This window comes from Lontra canadensis, unplaced genomic scaffold (genome assembly GCF_010015895.1).
Source record: "Lontra canadensis isolate GAN:19392208 unplaced genomic scaffold, GSC_riverotter_1.0 scaffold13, whole genome shotgun sequence".
NCBI classification, from domain to species: domain Eukaryota; kingdom Metazoa; phylum Chordata; class Mammalia; order Carnivora; family Mustelidae; genus Lontra; species Lontra canadensis.
In genome coordinates, this window is record NW_022631007.1 from 5,609,723 (window position 1) to 5,628,271 (window position 18,549).

The 18,549-nt window shown below is 40.1% G+C and overlaps 1 protein-coding gene and 1 long non-coding RNA gene across 13 annotated transcripts in view; one reads left to right on the forward strand and one right to left on the reverse strand.

Moving 5' to 3' along the window:
• Nucleotides 1-15,161, forward strand: part of LOC116867704 — a 38,521-nt gene extending 23,360 nt beyond the window's left edge. Inside the window, exon 4 of the long non-coding RNA XR_004382649.1 lies at nucleotides 15,041-15,161. This is a non-coding gene — a long non-coding RNA (uncharacterized LOC116867704). The remainder of the gene's footprint in view (nucleotides 1-15,040) is intronic.
• Nucleotides 10,538-18,549, reverse strand: part of DOCK10 (dedicator of cytokinesis 10) — a 263,090-nt gene continuing 255,078 nt past the window's right edge. For 7 of the 12 annotated variants that reach the window (XM_032857354.1, XM_032857353.1, XM_032857358.1 and 4 more), the window contains 5 exons: nucleotides 17,488-17,678; nucleotides 15,478-15,578; nucleotides 15,222-15,360; nucleotides 13,863-13,938; nucleotides 10,538-11,300 (listed from right to left, as the gene is read on the reverse strand). In XM_032857354.1, coding sequence (XP_032713245.1) covers nucleotides 11,239-11,300; nucleotides 13,863-13,938; nucleotides 15,222-15,360; nucleotides 15,478-15,578; nucleotides 17,488-17,678 — 569 coding nt within the window. In that variant the 3' untranslated portion in view covers nucleotides 10,538-11,238. The remainder of the gene's footprint in view (nucleotides 11,301-13,862; nucleotides 13,939-15,221; nucleotides 15,361-15,477; nucleotides 15,579-17,487; nucleotides 17,679-18,549) is intronic. The other 5 variants (XM_032857356.1, XM_032857351.1, XM_032857352.1 and 2 more) reach the window with 2 other exon arrangements.

The following is an 18,549-nucleotide window of genomic DNA, read 5'->3' on the forward strand; positions in this document are numbered from 1 at the left end:
TTAGATAATTCTGGTGTTGCTGATCCATACCCTAGCTCCAGGCCTGGTCATTTATGCACTATGATTGGTTTAAGGATGCACATATGATTTAGGTCAGTGATTTTCAAGGTTTATGATGAATCTGAATCACTTGGAGTGCTTGTTAAAAGAAAAACGGCTAGTACCCTCCCTCATAGTTTATGATTCTGTAGGTCTAGGGTGGGACCTACCCATTTTAAGTAAGTTCCGAGGCAATGCTCGTGCTGCTCCTAGGAGATGCTGATGACCACATTTAAAAAAATTAATTATTTTTATTAACATAAAATGTATTATTTGCCCCAGGGGTACAGGTCGGTGAATCGCCAGGTTTACACACTTCACAGCACTCACCATAGCACATACCCTCCCCAGTGTCCATAACCGAACCACCCTCTCCACCCCTCATCCACCCAGCAACCCTCAGTCTGTTTCTGATCTAATGAGATTAAAACCTGAGAATTATCTTGGAGTTTCACATGCATGAGTTATCCAAAGCCTCATAAACGCTGTGTGAATGACTACCCCAAATCTTAGTTGCATGCAACAATATGTATTGATTTCTCTTTTACAGAGGTGATAACTGTGATGACTGGCTGGTATTTGACAATTTGAGTCTGTTTGGCTGGATTGGGCTCCAAGCCGTAGGTTCAGTCCAGCTCTGCTCCATCTGTCTTTTATCCTTCCAGCTCCAACGGCTACTTAACTCAAAATACAGTCCTTTAATAAATGAAGGCAGAATGCAAGAGATCAGGTCCCAGTGGCTGAGCTTTTTGCAGCTCTCACCCATATCAGTCATATTATTAATATTCCATCAGACAAAGCAAATCACATGGCCAATGTTGATATTGAAAGCATTCATGAAAGTCAAAGGGAAGATCATGAATATTTACTGAATGGTGATCTGATATATCACATCTGGGGAAAAGTGCTTTCTTCCTACTCATTTTTGAAGCTGGTAAACTAGTCTTGGATCTGTTAGTGACTAACTTTGCAGCCATGGAGGGAAAGATTGCCTCAGAATAAGTCAATAAAAAGAAAGAGCTGAGAGCTGAAGTGGGATAGAATCCTGAAGTTCTAGCGTCTTAGAAACCAGATCTGCCACTGGAATTTTTTATTAGGTAAACAAGTACTTCTGTTTTTCATAAGCTATTTCTTGCAACTTAAAGTCCATAACCTATAGCTGTAAACCAAATATTCAATAATTATTTTGCAGTTTATAGATCTCCATCAATCTTTGAGACAATGGGCATTTCAAAAAATACCGCACTAAAGTTGTATATTGAAATGTTTATTTGCCAAATTTTTTTAGTACAGTAGTATTGTGGAAGTTTGATTTAAAGTTGAATTTACTGCAAAGGAATTTGTCTTTAGCCAAAAAGACTTTTAATACCTTTAACATTTCACTGGTCATACCTCAAAGGATAAGATAAAAGTTAAGTGGTTAAGCACCAGAGGTGACCAAAGAGACCTCTCTCTTCTTAGGAATACTTTTGTTAGAAATTGCCTTATGATGCTAATAACAATGATGCTGGCTTAAATGAATTTTTAAGTTCTCTTTTTCCTCTCCAGAAATTCTAGTTCACAGATATCAAGAGTTTCTTGTTCCCAGGACATATGCTACTATTTCTGCTCTTTAGCTCACTTACTCCTCTTCACAACCCCATGGAATCAGTGTGTTCATTAGGACCATTTTACAGATGATGAAGCTGAGGCTCAGTAAGGATACTCACGCAACATCACACACATGATTTGTGGTGGAGCTGGGGTTTTAGATCTGCTCCAAAACCTGAACTAAAACCACTATGCCATTCCGATTTAATACTTTCCCCCTCCAGTGGAAAATTAGAGTCATTAGTTGGTAAGAAGTTGCTCAAGGAAGTCTAACTTTGATACCTTTTTGCTTCATTCATTCATTCATTCATTCATTTACCTACACTTCCAGCGAGTGTTCATCAACACCCTTCTCTATGCCAGGGACGTCGCTAGGACTCTGGACTGCGGAAGCATGCAAGATGTCATCTTTATCTTCATGTTTTGACTCAACTACTTGTTTTCTGTTTCCTTTTACGGAGTGTTCTCTCTTCTCTGGAACCATGCAGCATCTTAGCTGTGAGAGGCCAGGAGAAGATGTTTGTCTTTGACCAGTGACAATGGATTGCTATAGGAAGTCTTTCAGATCTCATTTTAATTGCATATTCAAATGTTAAGATATCACAGTACAGAAATGTAAGTGGGGAATTCTAACAAAGAGAATGTTACTTCTTTTTTTTTTTTTAAGATTTTATTTATTTATTTGATAGAGAGAGACAGTGAGAGAGGGAATACAAGCAGGGGGAGTAGGAGAGGGAGAAGCAGCCTTCCAGGGGAGCAGGAAGCCTGACGTGGGGCTTGATCCCAGAACCCTGGGATCATGACCTGAGCCAAAGGCAGACGCCAATCGACTGAGATACCCAGGCGCCCCAGAATGTTACTTCTTAATTTACAAAAGGAGAATATGCTAACCTTTCAGCTTCAAAGAACATATCATGGGATACGATAAATACATAATCTAAGAAGTTGCTAATTCTGATGAAGGATGAAATGAGTGAGAAAGTGAAGCATAGTTCTCACTGCATTCAAGGCTGTTTCTGGGGTGAAACGGTGGAGCAACTTTCAGTAACTCCAACAACGAGTTATTTCTATGGCTTCCAGGAGAGGGAATGGGTTGCAGCTGCGTAGTCCCCTAGGAGCCCTGCATTTTTGCCAAAGTCACCCTTTCTCAGTTTCTCTTGAAAGGAGTAGAAAAGCTGCACATTTGATGGGACTGGAAAAATTGATAGTAACCAAAACACTAAAACCCATTCTTCAAATTAAGGCATCTTGTTATCTTACTGACAGCTTGATTTGAAAACAAATCAACTTCTAATGATGTACTTATGAATAATGCCAAATAAAAGTTATTTTGAGAGGTATAAAATAATGTTGCCATGATATCCTCCAGCAACAAACAGATGTCTCATCGTATGGGGGCTTTTGCAAGTGGAAAACCTCAGACTCCCGAGGGCTGGTGATCTGCCTGGGAGTCAGGGAGGTGTTGGCTTACTTTGCTGGACTAGGCTTATTTGTGTTTCATGCATTTTTTAAGCCTCTCATTTCCTTCTTGCCAATGTATGATGTTAGGAAATCCCCATTTCTGGGGAGTGGCACCTACCCATCCACTCTTGAGGTTCTGACTCATTCCAAGCAGGACCAACAGTAAGATAGAAAAAAAAAAAAATAAGATTGGGAGAGAAGCTCTGTTAGCACAGTTATAAATGCCAGTGACACTCCAGGAGACAGTGAATACTGGTTTCATAAGCCTGTTACTGTTTTTTCACCACTCTGTCCAGCAGTAACTATAAATACCCGTGGTTTCTGAATCAGGGACTCTTAAAGGTAGAGTAAAGATCTTTTGCATCATGATTTGCAACTCTTAAGCTTGAAATCCTAATGGGAACAGTTTTTTTTCTAGAAAGGAATCCTATTTTCAGCTCTTCTAAGGTTAAAGGCAGAGTGAGGGGCCATGCACTTCCCCAGTCCTCTAGCCTAGGAATAACTAATTCCATAAACCTAGGAGAGTCAATGTCTATTTTACTCAGCTGTTCAGAAGAGTCTTAACTTTGAAAACCACTCCACAGAATGTGATGGGCCATTTGACTCCCTGGATCCAAAGGAATATTTTTGAGCTGAGGTGGTAAAAGTCCTCTGCCATGGCCTTGGGTCACTGTTAGGAAATATTTTCAAAGAACACTTCAGAGCCTTCCTGGCTAGATTTCTAGTTTACTTGATTTTTGTTAAAAAATAAAAATTTCTTTTCTAAAGAAGTGATTTAAGTTGGTTTCTGGAACGTTACTTTTCTTTTATTTTTAAATTGCTCGTTCAAAGGGAAAAATAGCATTTCAGAAGATGAGTCCCTTAGAAATCCAAAGGGACTTACTAACCTCCCTGTGAGTATTGTGGAACAAACTTCTTTGGTCAGTGGGGCATTCTGTTTAATAAAATATCCTGCAACTATCACTCACTATCTTATTTATAACTTAGAAACTGGATTTAGTAGTTACAGTTGTAGTGCTTTTGATGAAATACAAAGTCATCAGCTTCAAAAGCAAATATCCTTTATACGTTAGCAATACATCCAAGAAACAATGACTTTATAGTTGGGTATTAATATTAATGATCTAAGAAAATGGCAAACAGATTCCTCTGGAGGATCCTTGACATTAGTGTTATTTAAAGTTATTCTTTGTAAACTTTCACTCAATTACTCAGGCTTAATCACCATTACCTTCTCCAAGCAACATTCATGAACCCCATTTGGGCATGTTTTGATCTATCTTTTACTCCTTATTCTTGTAAGATCAACTTTATGTTCTTACTGTAGTATTTCTCTTGAGACTTGTGATTTATGTTCATTCTATCAAATTATTCTTCCTTTCCTTCTCATCCCAAAGCACATGCATTCCCTACAGTAATCTCTAGGGTCAAGGGGAAGGCAGAGGAGTTTAGAGCTTTCATGGGAATTTCTCTCTTTGATTGATGTCTTCTCATCTCTATAATTTACCCACAACACCTAATCACCCAGGTTCTGAGCCCAAACTTGTTTATCTGCCTATCTGCTCCCTAATCATAGCTACTCCTCTCCCGGTCCCATAGGCAGATCAACACTTACCACTTTCACAGCTCAGGCAAATTTGCTCCTTGCCAGGATGGGACCGTGTTCTTTAAGTAGACCATGGATATTCTCATTATTTTCAGGACATAACTAGGGTGGAGCTGCAAAAAACATGGCGAGGGGACTCTCAAATGTCAGCTCTTATGATGTCTTGAGCTCCTTTTCACTCTCTTAAAAAATTCAGTATCCCCCATAAACTTTCTCATGCCTTCAAGGTTCATTAGCATTATGTTCATTAGCATTATGTACATTATGTACATTATGTACATTCTCTCAGTGGCCATCATATCTTGAATGTTGTCCGAGAATCAGGAGAATCAGATACTGATTGCATTGGGATAATGTGGGAAGATAGCATGAGTTGGTAGGGTTGATATTCGACAATTTTCAATTAGTGACTAGCATAAGACATATATAGGTAACACTCAACAAAGTACACATACATCTGTTTTATTCATTTAATTTTCATAACAACTTGTTCAGGGGTGATCATATCTTTCTCTTAGAGAGTTCAAGTGATTGGCCTAAGGACATACCTAGCTGAGACTTCAGGCAATTAGTAGGGATGGTTTTTTGTAATTCATGTACTGTTTCACCTAGATCTGACTTAAATGAATATGTTCAGGGATGATTTCAGCCTACATGGAAGAGATGATTGTCTATGCAGTGATATGGTAGAGAAGAGTGTGGGTTGAGGAAGAGCTTTAGTGGCAGAATATCTGAAGACCTACAATTCCAACATTTAGAATTTCACTTTCTGGGGTTTACGATTGTTGTTTGATTGGGTTAATCATGTTGTTAACAACAACGATTGTTAACACTAGAAAACCATATCACTTTTGCCTAGAATCAGACAGTGGCACTATAGCTTGAGATAACTTGATGTTAGCCTTTGAGGAGGGTTCATGCATGGATGGCAAAGGAACAGCAGGTAGGCTGCCATTCCTAGCTCTTGTGCCCATCATGTAGCTAGTGGAGCGTATCTTCTGGGAGCAAAGGTGGCCTCGCATAATTCTCTCCAACCCAGCATCCCAGGCATCCCAGGCAACAACCTACCTATGATTGGAATTGGCATTTGAATCAGAACCCATTTGGAAAGAAGGCAAGCACAGACTGGAAAGGTGTGGGGTTTCTGCCTGAGGAAGATAGGGCTGGGTTGAGGGCTAGTGTAGGGACGATAGTGAGGCAGCATTGGGTGATGGGGTGGGCATGGGAATCTAAGGGAACTGGAAACAAAGAGGAGCTGGAAAACTTCCAAATGAAAACATCATGTCATTAATACTTTTGCTTTAATTTGTTCCTATGTGTCTACATATTTAGTGCCAAATACTTTAGTAGCAAAATTCTGCTGAGGCTGAGAACTAAGAAGAAACCAGAAAGCAGTAAACTCTGATATTTTCAAAAATATTCCCTTAAAAAAGAGATTTGAGGACACTTGACTTCTGGCCTGAAACCTATCGTCTCACAATCTGCTCTTCATTCCTCTGCTCCTCATTCCCTTCCCTAGCATTTTTTTCTGGAACTATTTCACCCTGACAATAGTTTGAGAGCTGGGCTCCAGAACTCTGAAGTTCAGGTCAGTAATTTGAACTGCCAAGAATACAAAGAATATTAAGACACAATATGCCTTCAAGGAAGGCATGATAGGGTTGGGAAGAACACAGGTACACATAAAATGATAACTGACAACATAATTAAGAAAAGAAAAATGGGAGATTCAGGGCAATTTGGCCACTGAAGGGCAGAGGATGAGAAATCCAGGTGAGCAAGAGTCATAAGCAAAGCATCTGAAAAGCTGTTGACTTGATCTATTCCCAAAGAAACAGAGTCTATGTGGAGGTGTACATGCAGGAAATGTATTGGGAATCAGTGCCTCTTGGGAATCTTCTTCGGAAGATGAGTGGACAGAGGGAGTTGTTCAATCATGGTTACAGATGACCTCTTATTTAGGAGCCAGGGAGCCAGGATGGCCTTTCAGAGTTGTCTTGGATTGGGGCAAAGAAGCCAGGCCTTTGCGGTTTCCACCATCAACCAATCCTTGAGCGTAAGCTTCCTCTGGGCAGTTGTGTGACCTTGGGCCAGAGGGACTCAGCGGAGAGCCGTTAGCTGCCAGACCTCTGAGCAGCTGGCAGAATGGGTATCTCAGTCCTTGAGGGTGGAACTGGTGTGGTGTCATAGCATCCAGCACAGGCATGAATTCAGCTAGTCCTGATGTCTATGGGTTGGATTTGTGTGATTGGAGAAAAGGGAAATGGATCTTTCTGTCAGAAGGAAGCACAAAGTAGTCTTGTTTTGTTTTGTTTTTTTCCCCCAAGTGAGAACATTGTGGATCTAAGTAAAGGGTACATGTAGGCAAATAGGCACCATAAGGAACTAGAAGGAGGGCAAGGGGCTTCCTGCAGAGAATCCTGAACATTAGTCATGCCTGTACTTCATCATTTTCTGAACAAAATATCACATTTCATCATATAATATCTATTTTTAAATATACATAATTTTTCACTGATACAAATGTAGGGGTGGAGGATATGGAGACCACTTGTAAGGTGAGCAAATTTAAAGTGTAATTTGGGATCATTTGTCATATTTGCTTTCAAATTTGTTTCTTTTCCTAACTGTTCATAAGAGTACTGATTTTATATATACATATATCTTTTTATATTTCTGGAGTTTGACAATACTATAAGATGAAAAGTCAATCTACACATATGGTAAAATCTTGCAGAGCAACGTTTAGGGTTCTGGAAGTTGATACTTCCCTATAACTTGCTCTCCATTTTTCAGAAAACAGTATGTCATTCTGAAGGAAACAGGCTAATTGACCCATTTATATTGGTCTCTAAATGAATGAGAACACAGTTAAAATAGGGACATACTGTGTGGGTTTGGATAACGGACACTTGTTTGTAAGGTAATTATTACCAAAAACTCATGGACATGTTAATTTTTTTTTAACAGGCTGGGCATTTTGCACTTTAAAATGAGAATGGGACGAGAGGTAGCTACTGAGTGAGATGATGAATGGATGGTGGACAGAGCCAGGACTGAGCCCAAGCACTACCTCCACAAATTCTGTGTTGGATACTTTCCAGGGTAAATAATGAAAATGATCCCACTTGTCTTATTTTTACTCTTTCCATTTCCATTTGTAGAACTGTGAAATTTACTATCATTTTTTCTTTACTGAGATTATTTTGAGGAGTTATTAATTTGGGTAAAATGCTGTAGATTGCTTTGAGAGAAGTTATACAAAGATAAAAAGAATATAAAATAAGAATTCACTATCTTGGCAATTGAAAATCAGGTCACTGGTACACAAGGCATTGTCTTCTGCAAAGTACATTTTTAGGGATAGTTAATTAGAGGACTCAGTGGAATTTTTATACCCTGGTGTGCCTAAGAATCATGTGAAGCTGTGTATGGCTCCTAGGGGTTTCTATTTCAGAAGGTTGATAGAGCTCAGAAATATGCCTTTTAACTTGTGTCCTGCCCAGTTCTGAAACAGAAGATCTGCTGTCCACATCTAGTGATCACTATTCTTACATATAAAAAGCTTATCTGAACAGAGGTCTGCATGTGCCTAGGTCTAAGCAGGAAATAGGTAAGAGGGTTGATCAGGCGTAAGTCAGTTAGGACCTGGTGCCAACTCTGGCAAGCTGGAAGGCACATGTAAAGGGTCAACAGTACCTCAGTTTTAACTGATTGTTGTCATGTGGGAATTGAATCCAGCATTGCCATAGAGCCTGATTTCTTAACAGATGTTAAGAAGCTGGAATTTTATCTGTCTCTGAATATTTAAGTGTTGATATCTAATTGCAAATACCTAAAGACATTATGTGCCACAGATAAAATGTGGATGTGTTGGCTTCAGTCTCTGAGAAGCCAGTTTTTGATACATCTGGTCTAAAGAAGTCAGGAGTACAAGGTTCTGGGACTGTGCAGGGTGAGTTTTGATGCTGTTAAGGCAGAGTGGTTTCAGCTCATTGTCTCTAGAGCAATTGTTTTTAGGCTATTTCTATATGGGGCACCTAGGTGTCCCAGTTGGTTGAGTGTCTGCTTTCGGCTCAGGTCATGATCTTGGGGTCCTGGGATTGAGCCCCAGATTGGGTTCCCTGCTCAGTGGAGAGTCTGCTTCTCTCTCCCTCTTGCATTCTCTGTTAAAAAAAAAAAAAATCTTTAACGACTTGATCTAGGAACCACTTCAGAGCAAACCACAATGAAGTCATTGAACATACTGCTCCTTGTGAATAGAATATTGGGCATTTAACAAAAGTAAAAATATCTATTTTTTAAAAATATTTATTTTAGAGAGAGAGAGAGTGTGTATACAGCATAAGGGAGGAGGGGCAGATGTACAGGGAGAGGATCTTCAAGCGGAGCCTGTCAGGCCTCAAGATCATGACCTGAATAAAAATCAAGAGTTGGACACTAAGTGGACTGAGTCATCAGGTGGCCCAAAGACCCATTATTTATGATTACTTCCTTATAGATTGTATTTTCAGATTTGGGCAGGTAATCCATTGCTGACAGTGTCCTTGGGGCAGGGGAATGGGTGGGTTGGGATGGGCTTAAGGTCTGGAGACTAAAAGTGGAAATTGAGTGGGAAGAGTAGCAGGGGAAGAGTCTTCCAGGGTTCTTGGTATAGTAATGATGAGGAAATTAGATGAGATGACCAAGATTCCATCCCGCCAGACAAATACCCAGAAAGTTGGAATCAAAATGAAGCAGGGAGTGTTACTTTAAATCAGAGGTCATCTCATCACCGGGCTTTATTTATTTATCTTTAAGATAAAGTAGTGCATTCTTTTTGAGAAAAGAGCAGTTACGTGAATCTTGAGTGATCAGAGTTTTCATCTCAAATACGATTTTATCACTTCTGTGTTCACAGTATTTAAATATGTCTTCTAAGCTCTACCCTCCTTTGTGGTCCTCTGTGGATAGTGGCCGATGGACTTTTGAAAGAGAAAGATGAACTCAGCCAAAGTCTCCTAACTGGAGGCCGGACCTTTGGAATGGCTGCCAGGGGTGAATGTAAAATGGTCTTCCTGAGCTTGCCTTCTGCATCTGGAGGCAGCTCAGTTCAGCTGCACTGCTGCTGGTGTTGCTTGGGCGAGAGAGCTGGCTGGAGGAGGAGGTGGAACGTGTTAGTGGTTCCCAAACACGGTTGAGTATCAGTCACAATTCATCCAGGATGAGCTCATAATGCTGTGGTAACAAACAATCCCTGAATCTTGGAACCTTAGTACAACCAAATGTGCTGCTGACTCAGACTCTGTATTTGACAAGGTTGGTGGGGAGTGGTGGTAGTTGTGGTGTGTGTGTGTGTGTGTGTGTGTGTGTGTGTATGCTCGTTGTGGTCACTTGGGGACTCAGGTGGATAGAGGCCTCATTTCCATGTGAGTGCTTCGGTGAGGGGATTGGGCAGAACCACTTACTGGCTTCTAAGTATCTGCCTGAAAATGACACATGTTACTTCTGCTTACATTTCAAAAAGCAAGTGACATGGCCAAGTCTAACTTCAAAAGAGGCAGGAACATGCAATCCCACCGCAAGTTTATATGGAATATTTGTGAAGAGCCCTATTAAATACCACAGCCCTCAAGATTCTGATTCATTCTATCTTCCCCAGTCATCCTATTAATGTAGATTTGGAAACCTCTGGCATGTCGATTTGATCTTTGGAGTAACAGCCTGGCTGAGTGTGGAGTCCCTTCCCTAACCTCTTAAGGAGGCACCCTATGTAGTGAATATGGGATTGCGTTCAGCAGATATCCAGTCCGATGAACCACTTTTAGTAGGAACTCACCCACTCTTCAAGAGGGAACCAAATGCAAAGTAACTGTATTTTTTATTTCTATTAACAACAAAATACTTACATAATTTCACATCCCATTGCTTTTAAGAGCACATATATTACAAATAAAGGAACTCCACAAACTTTAAAGGTTAGTATTTATCAACACTTTTGTACACATACACAAATATTTTAATATAATGGTATCTGAAATGTTATTCATACAATTTTAGCATTGTCATAAGTATTAACTAAAAAGGTTCTTTTAAATTTGGTAAAAACCATATATCTTACAATCTTCTATTTACATTTGAAATGTGCTTAAATGTTACAAAAACAATCACTTTGACCTTTAAAATATATGTACTAGGGCGTGGTATTGAACACATTATAACTGACAGCAAACTTAGGGTTTGCTTTTGAGCTACACATTCATTGCAATTTCATGGCAAATGTTCAGCTTGACTTGATCAACATTGCTCAAGGAAAAAAAAAACAAACAAATCATAAGAAATGTGCAAAACCGGAGGCGGGCAAAATTTTCAAGCTAGCGAGGTAAAAAAAAAAAAAAATTATTAACACTATAAAAACTTCAAATAAATTAGATCTCTCTCTTCCCCGAGATGAGCTGCAAATTCAGAGGGTTCCCTTAGAGGTGCGTCTGATGCAGCAGACCTCCACTCAAGCTTCCTCACTGGCTGAGATGGAGACGGTGGGCACAGCCGGGGCCGCCCTGCTAATTACCAAAGGGCAGGTTCGCTCCGCTCCGCGCTTTGACGGGTCGTCCCTGTATGTAATCTTGATAGGATGAAATGCAACACGGCAAATCAAAAGGAAAATAGGTTTGTGTTAATATTGGCAAGCACAAAATTAAAACCCGGAACAGTGCTTCTCCCCCACCCCCATAAGGACCGCTGTGAGTTGTTGAAAATGAGCTTATCAGAATAGTTCTGGAAGTTTTTGCAAGCCCATGTCAGAAGCATTTTGGCAAGATTTAAAATAGCTTCACAATACTCTTTGACTATCAGAGATAAATTTATAAATAATGACTTTATGATTGTATCTGAGTACTTCCAGAATTTCATTTTATTCTAAAAGTTTACAATTTATACTGTCAAAATACCAAAAAGGGGAAACACCCGAAAGCTCATTTAAATGTTTGCATTAATGTAAATATAAGAAAAAAATACACCTTGCCTTGATTTTACTTTGAAAATAATATTAACATACCTAAGTAATAACTTCCTGTCAAATCTGTGCGAATAATGATATGTAAATATGATAACAACAGTAGAAACCGTAGGCACCTCTAAAATGTATCTCTGTAAGGGAGAGACTTAATGGATATTTCAAAAGATTTTTCCACTTAGTTGATATATTACTATGGTTTAGCTTTAACCCTCTTTAACCCTCCAAGACAGGTTAACACTTCAACCTGCACAGAGCACGAAGCATCTGGGTATCCTAGACTGCCCATAAATCCTCCTTATGATCGATGCCACAAGTTCTGCTTAAATAATTTGGGAAATAAAGTGTCCTTAGAGTATCTGACACTCCCGGAGCAACATGCCTTTGCCTCTTGCCTTCTTGGCACCATAACAGAGTGGACCTGTTCCTTTCTCTGTATTTTATATTTGAGATTCATTACTGCCATTGATTTCACAATGTTATCACCGTCAGTGCTGAAACAGACTCCAAATGAGCGTCTTATATTTATGTTTCTTCCAGTTACTTACATGTATCACTTTGGCTTCCATCAAAGGAGGTTTTATGTTTTTTGGCTACTTATAAAATAGTGTGGCATTCTGGCTGCCTATTAAGGTAGTTGTTGTCTGCCTGTCACTTTAGCAACCCGAACTGCTTCATCCCAATATCTCCATTTTACACGCTAGCATCCGCTTTATCCTAGTCCATCTCCTTCCGTATACTGAAGTTTCTTTTACTAAGTAGGTGGCTTCAGGATACCCTCTTAGCTAGGACTTTTCTGGGCACTCTTGGAGTCAACTGCATAATTAATGCCATTGCTACTTTTCTTTCTTTCTATGTCTATCTATTCTAACACAATTTCTATTTTTAAAAGTTCAAGGGAAGAATTTCTCTCTTCACTGTAACTATATATGTAATTTTCTTCCAGAACATGTCATAAGTATAAAGGTATGTGAATGAATTCATGCATTACAAGATCATGCTAATATTAGACAACCCTTCCCTCCACTAGAGTTTGAATTCAATGATTACCACCAGATGCTTTTTCATTAAAAAAAACTGAGAAAAGAAGTAAACAATTTTTTTTGTTGTTGTTATAAATCTGAACTGAGACAACACCCATTTTTTTAAATACTAGGGACTTTATAGATCTTAATCATTGGCTAGCTCTTTCTGATTTTAGGAAATTGTTCATTACAACCAATGAATAACAGTTATTGATGATTGTCATGAAAATAGCTAATTTCACTTAGATATCTTATAGTTTTGCTATGGATAATTTATACTTACGATTGATGATTATTAACTAGTTTCTCTTCTAGAATCTCTTTTACAGAGTTAGAAGTTAATACTTTGTCCTCATTTTAATCTAAGGTGGAAATATGGAAAACCCATATAAAAGAGTAAATCATTTTTAAGGAAAACTTTTTTTGAAGGTAACATACGTTGTTGTCATTGTCCCGTATATAAATACCAATGTGACAAATCCCCAGGACCAGGGGAAAGTTTATCTTTCCTGCCAACAGATCTGTTTCTTTTACTGAATAATAAGATCTGTGCAATCCATCCATTTCTTTTCTTTGAGTCAACTTCCAGGAAGCACAAACTTAAACTTTGCTTCTTTTAGTAAAGGTATCCTATAAAAGAATTATTTTTCTCTCCTCTTAATCAGCTGGTTCTTATATTTATGCAGAAGATTTTTGTTGTTGTTGTTTTTGTTTTTTGTTGTTATTGCAATTTGAGGTATACTGAATCTTTGTTTCAGATACAATTGACCTCAAATATATTTTACAAATTGGCTGAGTATGAATTTTCTTTTTAAAAGCTAAGTTGTTGGGATGTCTCATTGGCTCAGTTGGAAGAGCATGGAACTCTCAATCACAAGGTTGTGAGTTAAAGCCCCATGTTGGGCATGGAGCCTACTTAAAAAAAATACATAAAAGATAAGCTTTTAACTTTAATCAGCAAGCTTTTTTTTTTTTTTTTTAAATATCAGTCTATCTCGAAATGGAAATAAAATTGTTCTAATTAAATAAACACTCAGAGAACACTAGCCACCGTGGAGGTGTCTGGGGGAATACGAACAACTAGGAAGAGATAGGCAGACCAGAAGGCCACAAAGGACAGTGTAGACATAAGGAAAGAAAAACATACCACTTTTGCTTATAGTACTGAGGGAAATACTAGACACAGAGGAACAGAAGCTGTACAGACACGGACCGCGACAGAGCTGCCAGGAAAAAAAAGAGAAAAGTATTTTTTGCCCGAAGTTTCAAGGTCAGATGTAATTTATAGTTGGAAACAAACATTTCTTCACCACCTTTTCCAGCTTTAAGGTCCACTGCTCGTTCTTTTGTTTCACTCTCAGATCTATGATTGCCCCCATGCCACTGAGGCATCTCTCTTGAATTTTTAATTCCCATCGCCCCTTCATAATCCCAAACCACTAACAATAATCCGTCATTGAGAAATCCTATCCAGGGAGATTAATGATCTCCAACATAAATCAATTAACCAATTTCTTCCCCTAGCTACTTTGGAGAGTTTAAAATGTGGGTAAAAGGAGACGGAAAAGAAGACAAAAGAAACAATGAGAAACGCAATGGGAAGAAAACATGCATGAGATACATTTCATGCTTTGTGAATAGTGTTGATAGTGCCAGGCCATTTAAAGAAAAGAAGGGGAACTAATTTTTAATGAGTGGCTGCTGTGCATGAGGCACTGTTAGGAGATTATTCAAATTCTCCTGCTCAGTTATTCTGTAAAGAGCACATCAGATTCCTGGAGAAGACCGTGAATAGTAAGATGTCCAGGTCGGGATGTCCAGGTGTGGGAGTTGATGGATGCTGGAAAGTCAAAGAGTGGCCCTTGGCTTTTCCATTTGATTTCTGCGCCTCGAAAAGTATTGTGATTAATGAATATCCAGATTTTGTGCACACCCTTATGGACCATGCTAGATGCGTGGATGACCTGCTGGTGGGGCAGAGGATTAAATTTTACCCAATTCTGCACATCTTCAGGAATTCCCAGCCTCTGTAGGTGCAGTCTGGACCTTACAAAGCCTTGACCTTAGACCTAGGGTTCTTCTCGAGTATGGTGCAGAGACCCCTGGTGGCAGAACTGTAGAACTCCACCTCACAACTTGGGCGTTGCAGAGGTGTACATTGGGGTGACAGGAGTGGCAGCAAACCTAGTGGAATGTCATCCTGTGTTCCTTGGTGTCTAAAAGATTCCATCTATTTTAGAAAGCCAACTTTGCATAGAGTTTGGATAAACATACCTGAAACTTTGGAAATTACTTGGGTTCTCATCTTCTTTTTTCCCCCTATAGATTTTTTCTCCCCTAACCTGATCTCTGCTTTGAGAGGCAAAGATCTTAGACATGGAGGAGTGAGAACCTCTGTGCTCATGCTGTTCATGTAAGAAAAGGGACATTTACAGTCCTGGCACTAGGGACAGAATGGACAGTTTCTATCACGTGGCAGCTTGGGCCATCTCAAGCCAAGTCTTACCTGCTCGTTCATGATTGCGGAGAGTTCACTAAGCATGTCCTTATAATGGGACCTCAATTCTTCCTGGTACTCCAGCTGGTCCTCCTTGATGAGCCGCTCGTTCACATCAAGGGCTTGCCCACATGCATCTGCAAATTGCCTTTAGTGACAGCGAAAAGCAAATGACCAATTAGCCGTAGAAAGTGGCAGCTCCGAGTCAAGCTGCTGAGAGACTCTGCTACCTGGAGGAGGTACATTCCAACACAGAAAAACTTACCTGAAGATTTCCTTCAAAAGTTTTACTTGGTTGTCAGGGTATCTCTTTGCATTGGTTTCTTCAAGGAAAGCTCGTGCATAGGCCATAGGCCCAGCATTAACCTGTTGGGGAGAAGAGAATTGGCTGAGGACCATCCCATCTCTTCCTTGGATGGGGCCTTCTCCACCGCTGGAAGGAGTAGAACCAATCACGCAGCACCCCAATCCTCTCACAGAGCCTGGTGACCTAATGATGAGCTACCTGTCTCATCTGCTGTCCTCTAACTCAGTAGTTAAGTTCCTGAAGGACGAATCTGAGTGCTGTACTCCATGACCACCCTTCGCAAACTGTCACTTGCCCATCATTTCCCATTTTTGTCATATCTGCACTCGGCTTGCACCGTTATTTTCTCACTATCTTTGAAAACGCGACTCATTTTTCCTTACTTTAAATCCATTTGATTTTAACATCTGTGAAATCAAATGTTTGATGTGCTACTTATTTATTTATTTTTTTTCTGTTCACATTACAGTAAACACTGAACTAATAACAAGCGACATTCCATGGTGGTGGTGTATGTGCCATCCTAGGAAACGCTGTTTGACTGTATTCCACTTGACAGTCTGGCCTAGATACTGGCTGGAGGAAGCATTTATTAGATTTGCTGAGTGAATGCACAATGCCAGGTCCCGTTCACGCGCACACACATGAGTAGGCTCATACTTGTGAAGGAGTCCATATTCTTTAGTGTTTGTAGCCTTTTGCTGTGACTGTAGGGCTTGGAAGGAATACCGTCGCAGAAGAAGGAAGCTAACACTGTATTAGAGTTGTCTTCAAAGGCCCTTATGGGGGAGGGATTGCCTGCATGGTAGAATGAGTAAACGTTATGGATACCCTCCTTTGTTTCTCCAGATCCAATGCTCACTTTCCTCGACACACCTATGTGCTGAGGGAAGCTGTTCCGTTTGGAGTATAGCAATGGGTCTTCTGCTTTCTGGCTTTAAAAGATATATTGTTATTGCTATTTTGAGTCAGCCATGGGGGACACAGAAGAGAGGTAGGTGCAGAAGAGGAGAGCAGATCATCAGGATCTGTATTCCTGATTTTGCCTTGGGCTCCATCGTAGTTGCACAGGGCATGCTTACTGGCCTGCCTTTATTTACAATGTGAATACTTGGTTCATTATAAATTTTTGACATTTTTTATTTTAAAAAACCTGCATTCATATTATTTTATGGTGGGTACTGAGTGTTTTGATGCCTATTTAAATTCTGTGCCCAAGGTGAGTGCCTTGCTTGTCTCTCCCTAGTCCCAGCTGGTCAGGGTGTTTTTGGACCCAGGGTTTCCTCCTTGTGGTCTTCTGTCTAGCAGAGGCAGCTCTGTTTGTCTCACCAGCTGGCTCTCCCAGCTCTCTCTCTGCTCCCATTTACTCTTCTCTCCCCTTGTCTTCAGAATCTAGGGGATAACGTTCTAGCTAGGACCTGCGCCCACCTTGCTGATTTTCCTAAATACTGCTTATGCTTTTGCAAACAGTCTGCTTGTTATATATTCTTTAATCCCCCACTGTGAGCAGGCCATCTGCTGCTTCTCAGGCATCTGACAGTCAGATAAATACTAACACACATCTTATGAGCTAATACACTTTTAAGAATTTTGTTTTGGTACACTTTCATAAGGCTTTTACTTAGATACTTATGAGAAAGCCACATTTATTATTCATTAATTAATTCATTGGTTAGATTTTAGAATATAGAACATAGTTTATCCAGAGAAGATGGGAAAGGAGGATTGAGGATGAAGAAATCTTATTTAGGCTAAAATTAAAAAAAAAAAAAAAAAGGTTTATCTCCTGGTGTTTAGCATCATCCATGTGTACTTACAGCAAAACAAAATTTGAAAGACTCAGATAAAGTTGCTGGATGGTATCACACAGAAAAAAGTCTCTCTTAGCCCTTTTGTAAAGAATTTCTAGGGTGTTTTATACCAGGCTTCACGTTATAACAAGCGCTTCTCCGCTCTGAGAGCGCCTACCTTCACGCTGACGCTTCCTTGGACTTTGAGCTGCAGTCGGATCATGTCTACGTCGTCCATCGTGCAAAGCTGGTTAAGCTCAGAAACCTTCTTGGACATCTCATCAATCGCCACTTCAATAGGATTCAGTTCTGTGCTCGACTGGCTTACGACTTGTATTCTCTTCTTCACATATGGGAACAAGTGACTCGCTGCACAAAAGACATGCAAGAGAAGGTAAAGGTTGAGGTGAGTCCGGGGTGGCACCGGGAGGTCCAGACGAAATTTTTTTTTTTTTTTTTTTTGCATACAGCATCTTCCACTCTGCATGGTTTCTGTGTATGTGAGTTATTTTTCCTCCAGTGTACTGTGGTGTCTCACATCTCAGCTTGGGGCCCAGCGGCTGTCACCTGGCTTGCTTTTCTACACTTGGCTAGCCAACAACTACTCATCTGTCGGCTGGGTTTAGGCTTTTAGAGTCTTGAAACAGTACTGTCCCCCCCCCCCCCAGCTTCTAATTCAAATAAAAACTATATTAAACCACCCTAAAGAATGCTTAAATGTGTACTCAGTAGTATATAGTATGATAGTTTTGTTCTCATTTTTTGATGATAAAAGTTCTGGAAAAGTTTACCGAAGATGAAGGTTTCCTATAATTTGGGACACTGCTATTGTATCTATTGCGTACTCCAGGACTGCTCATCTCTCAAGATTCCTCCAGAACACCTTTGCTCAGCTTTCTCTTTGGACTGCCCTAGGAGACCGCCCCCCGCCCAGGGGGATTACCTGTGCCTTCCCTTTTTCTTTCTCAGGCCATGCTCGCTGGATTTCTTGCTTTACTTGGTTTTCTCCTACCAGACCGTGGACACATTGAGGGCAAGACTCGGGGTTCATTTATTTAAATTCCCAGAGAGTGTCCAGCCCCTCGCAGGCCCTCATGGCATGTTTACCGAATAGGTAAAAGGATGACTAACTCATAGACTAGATCTAGAGGGTGCTGAGAGGAACGGGGGAGGTCATCCCTTGCCTTCCGTTTACAAATGAGAAGCCTGAATTCCAGAGTGGTTTGGAATTTGGTCCCAA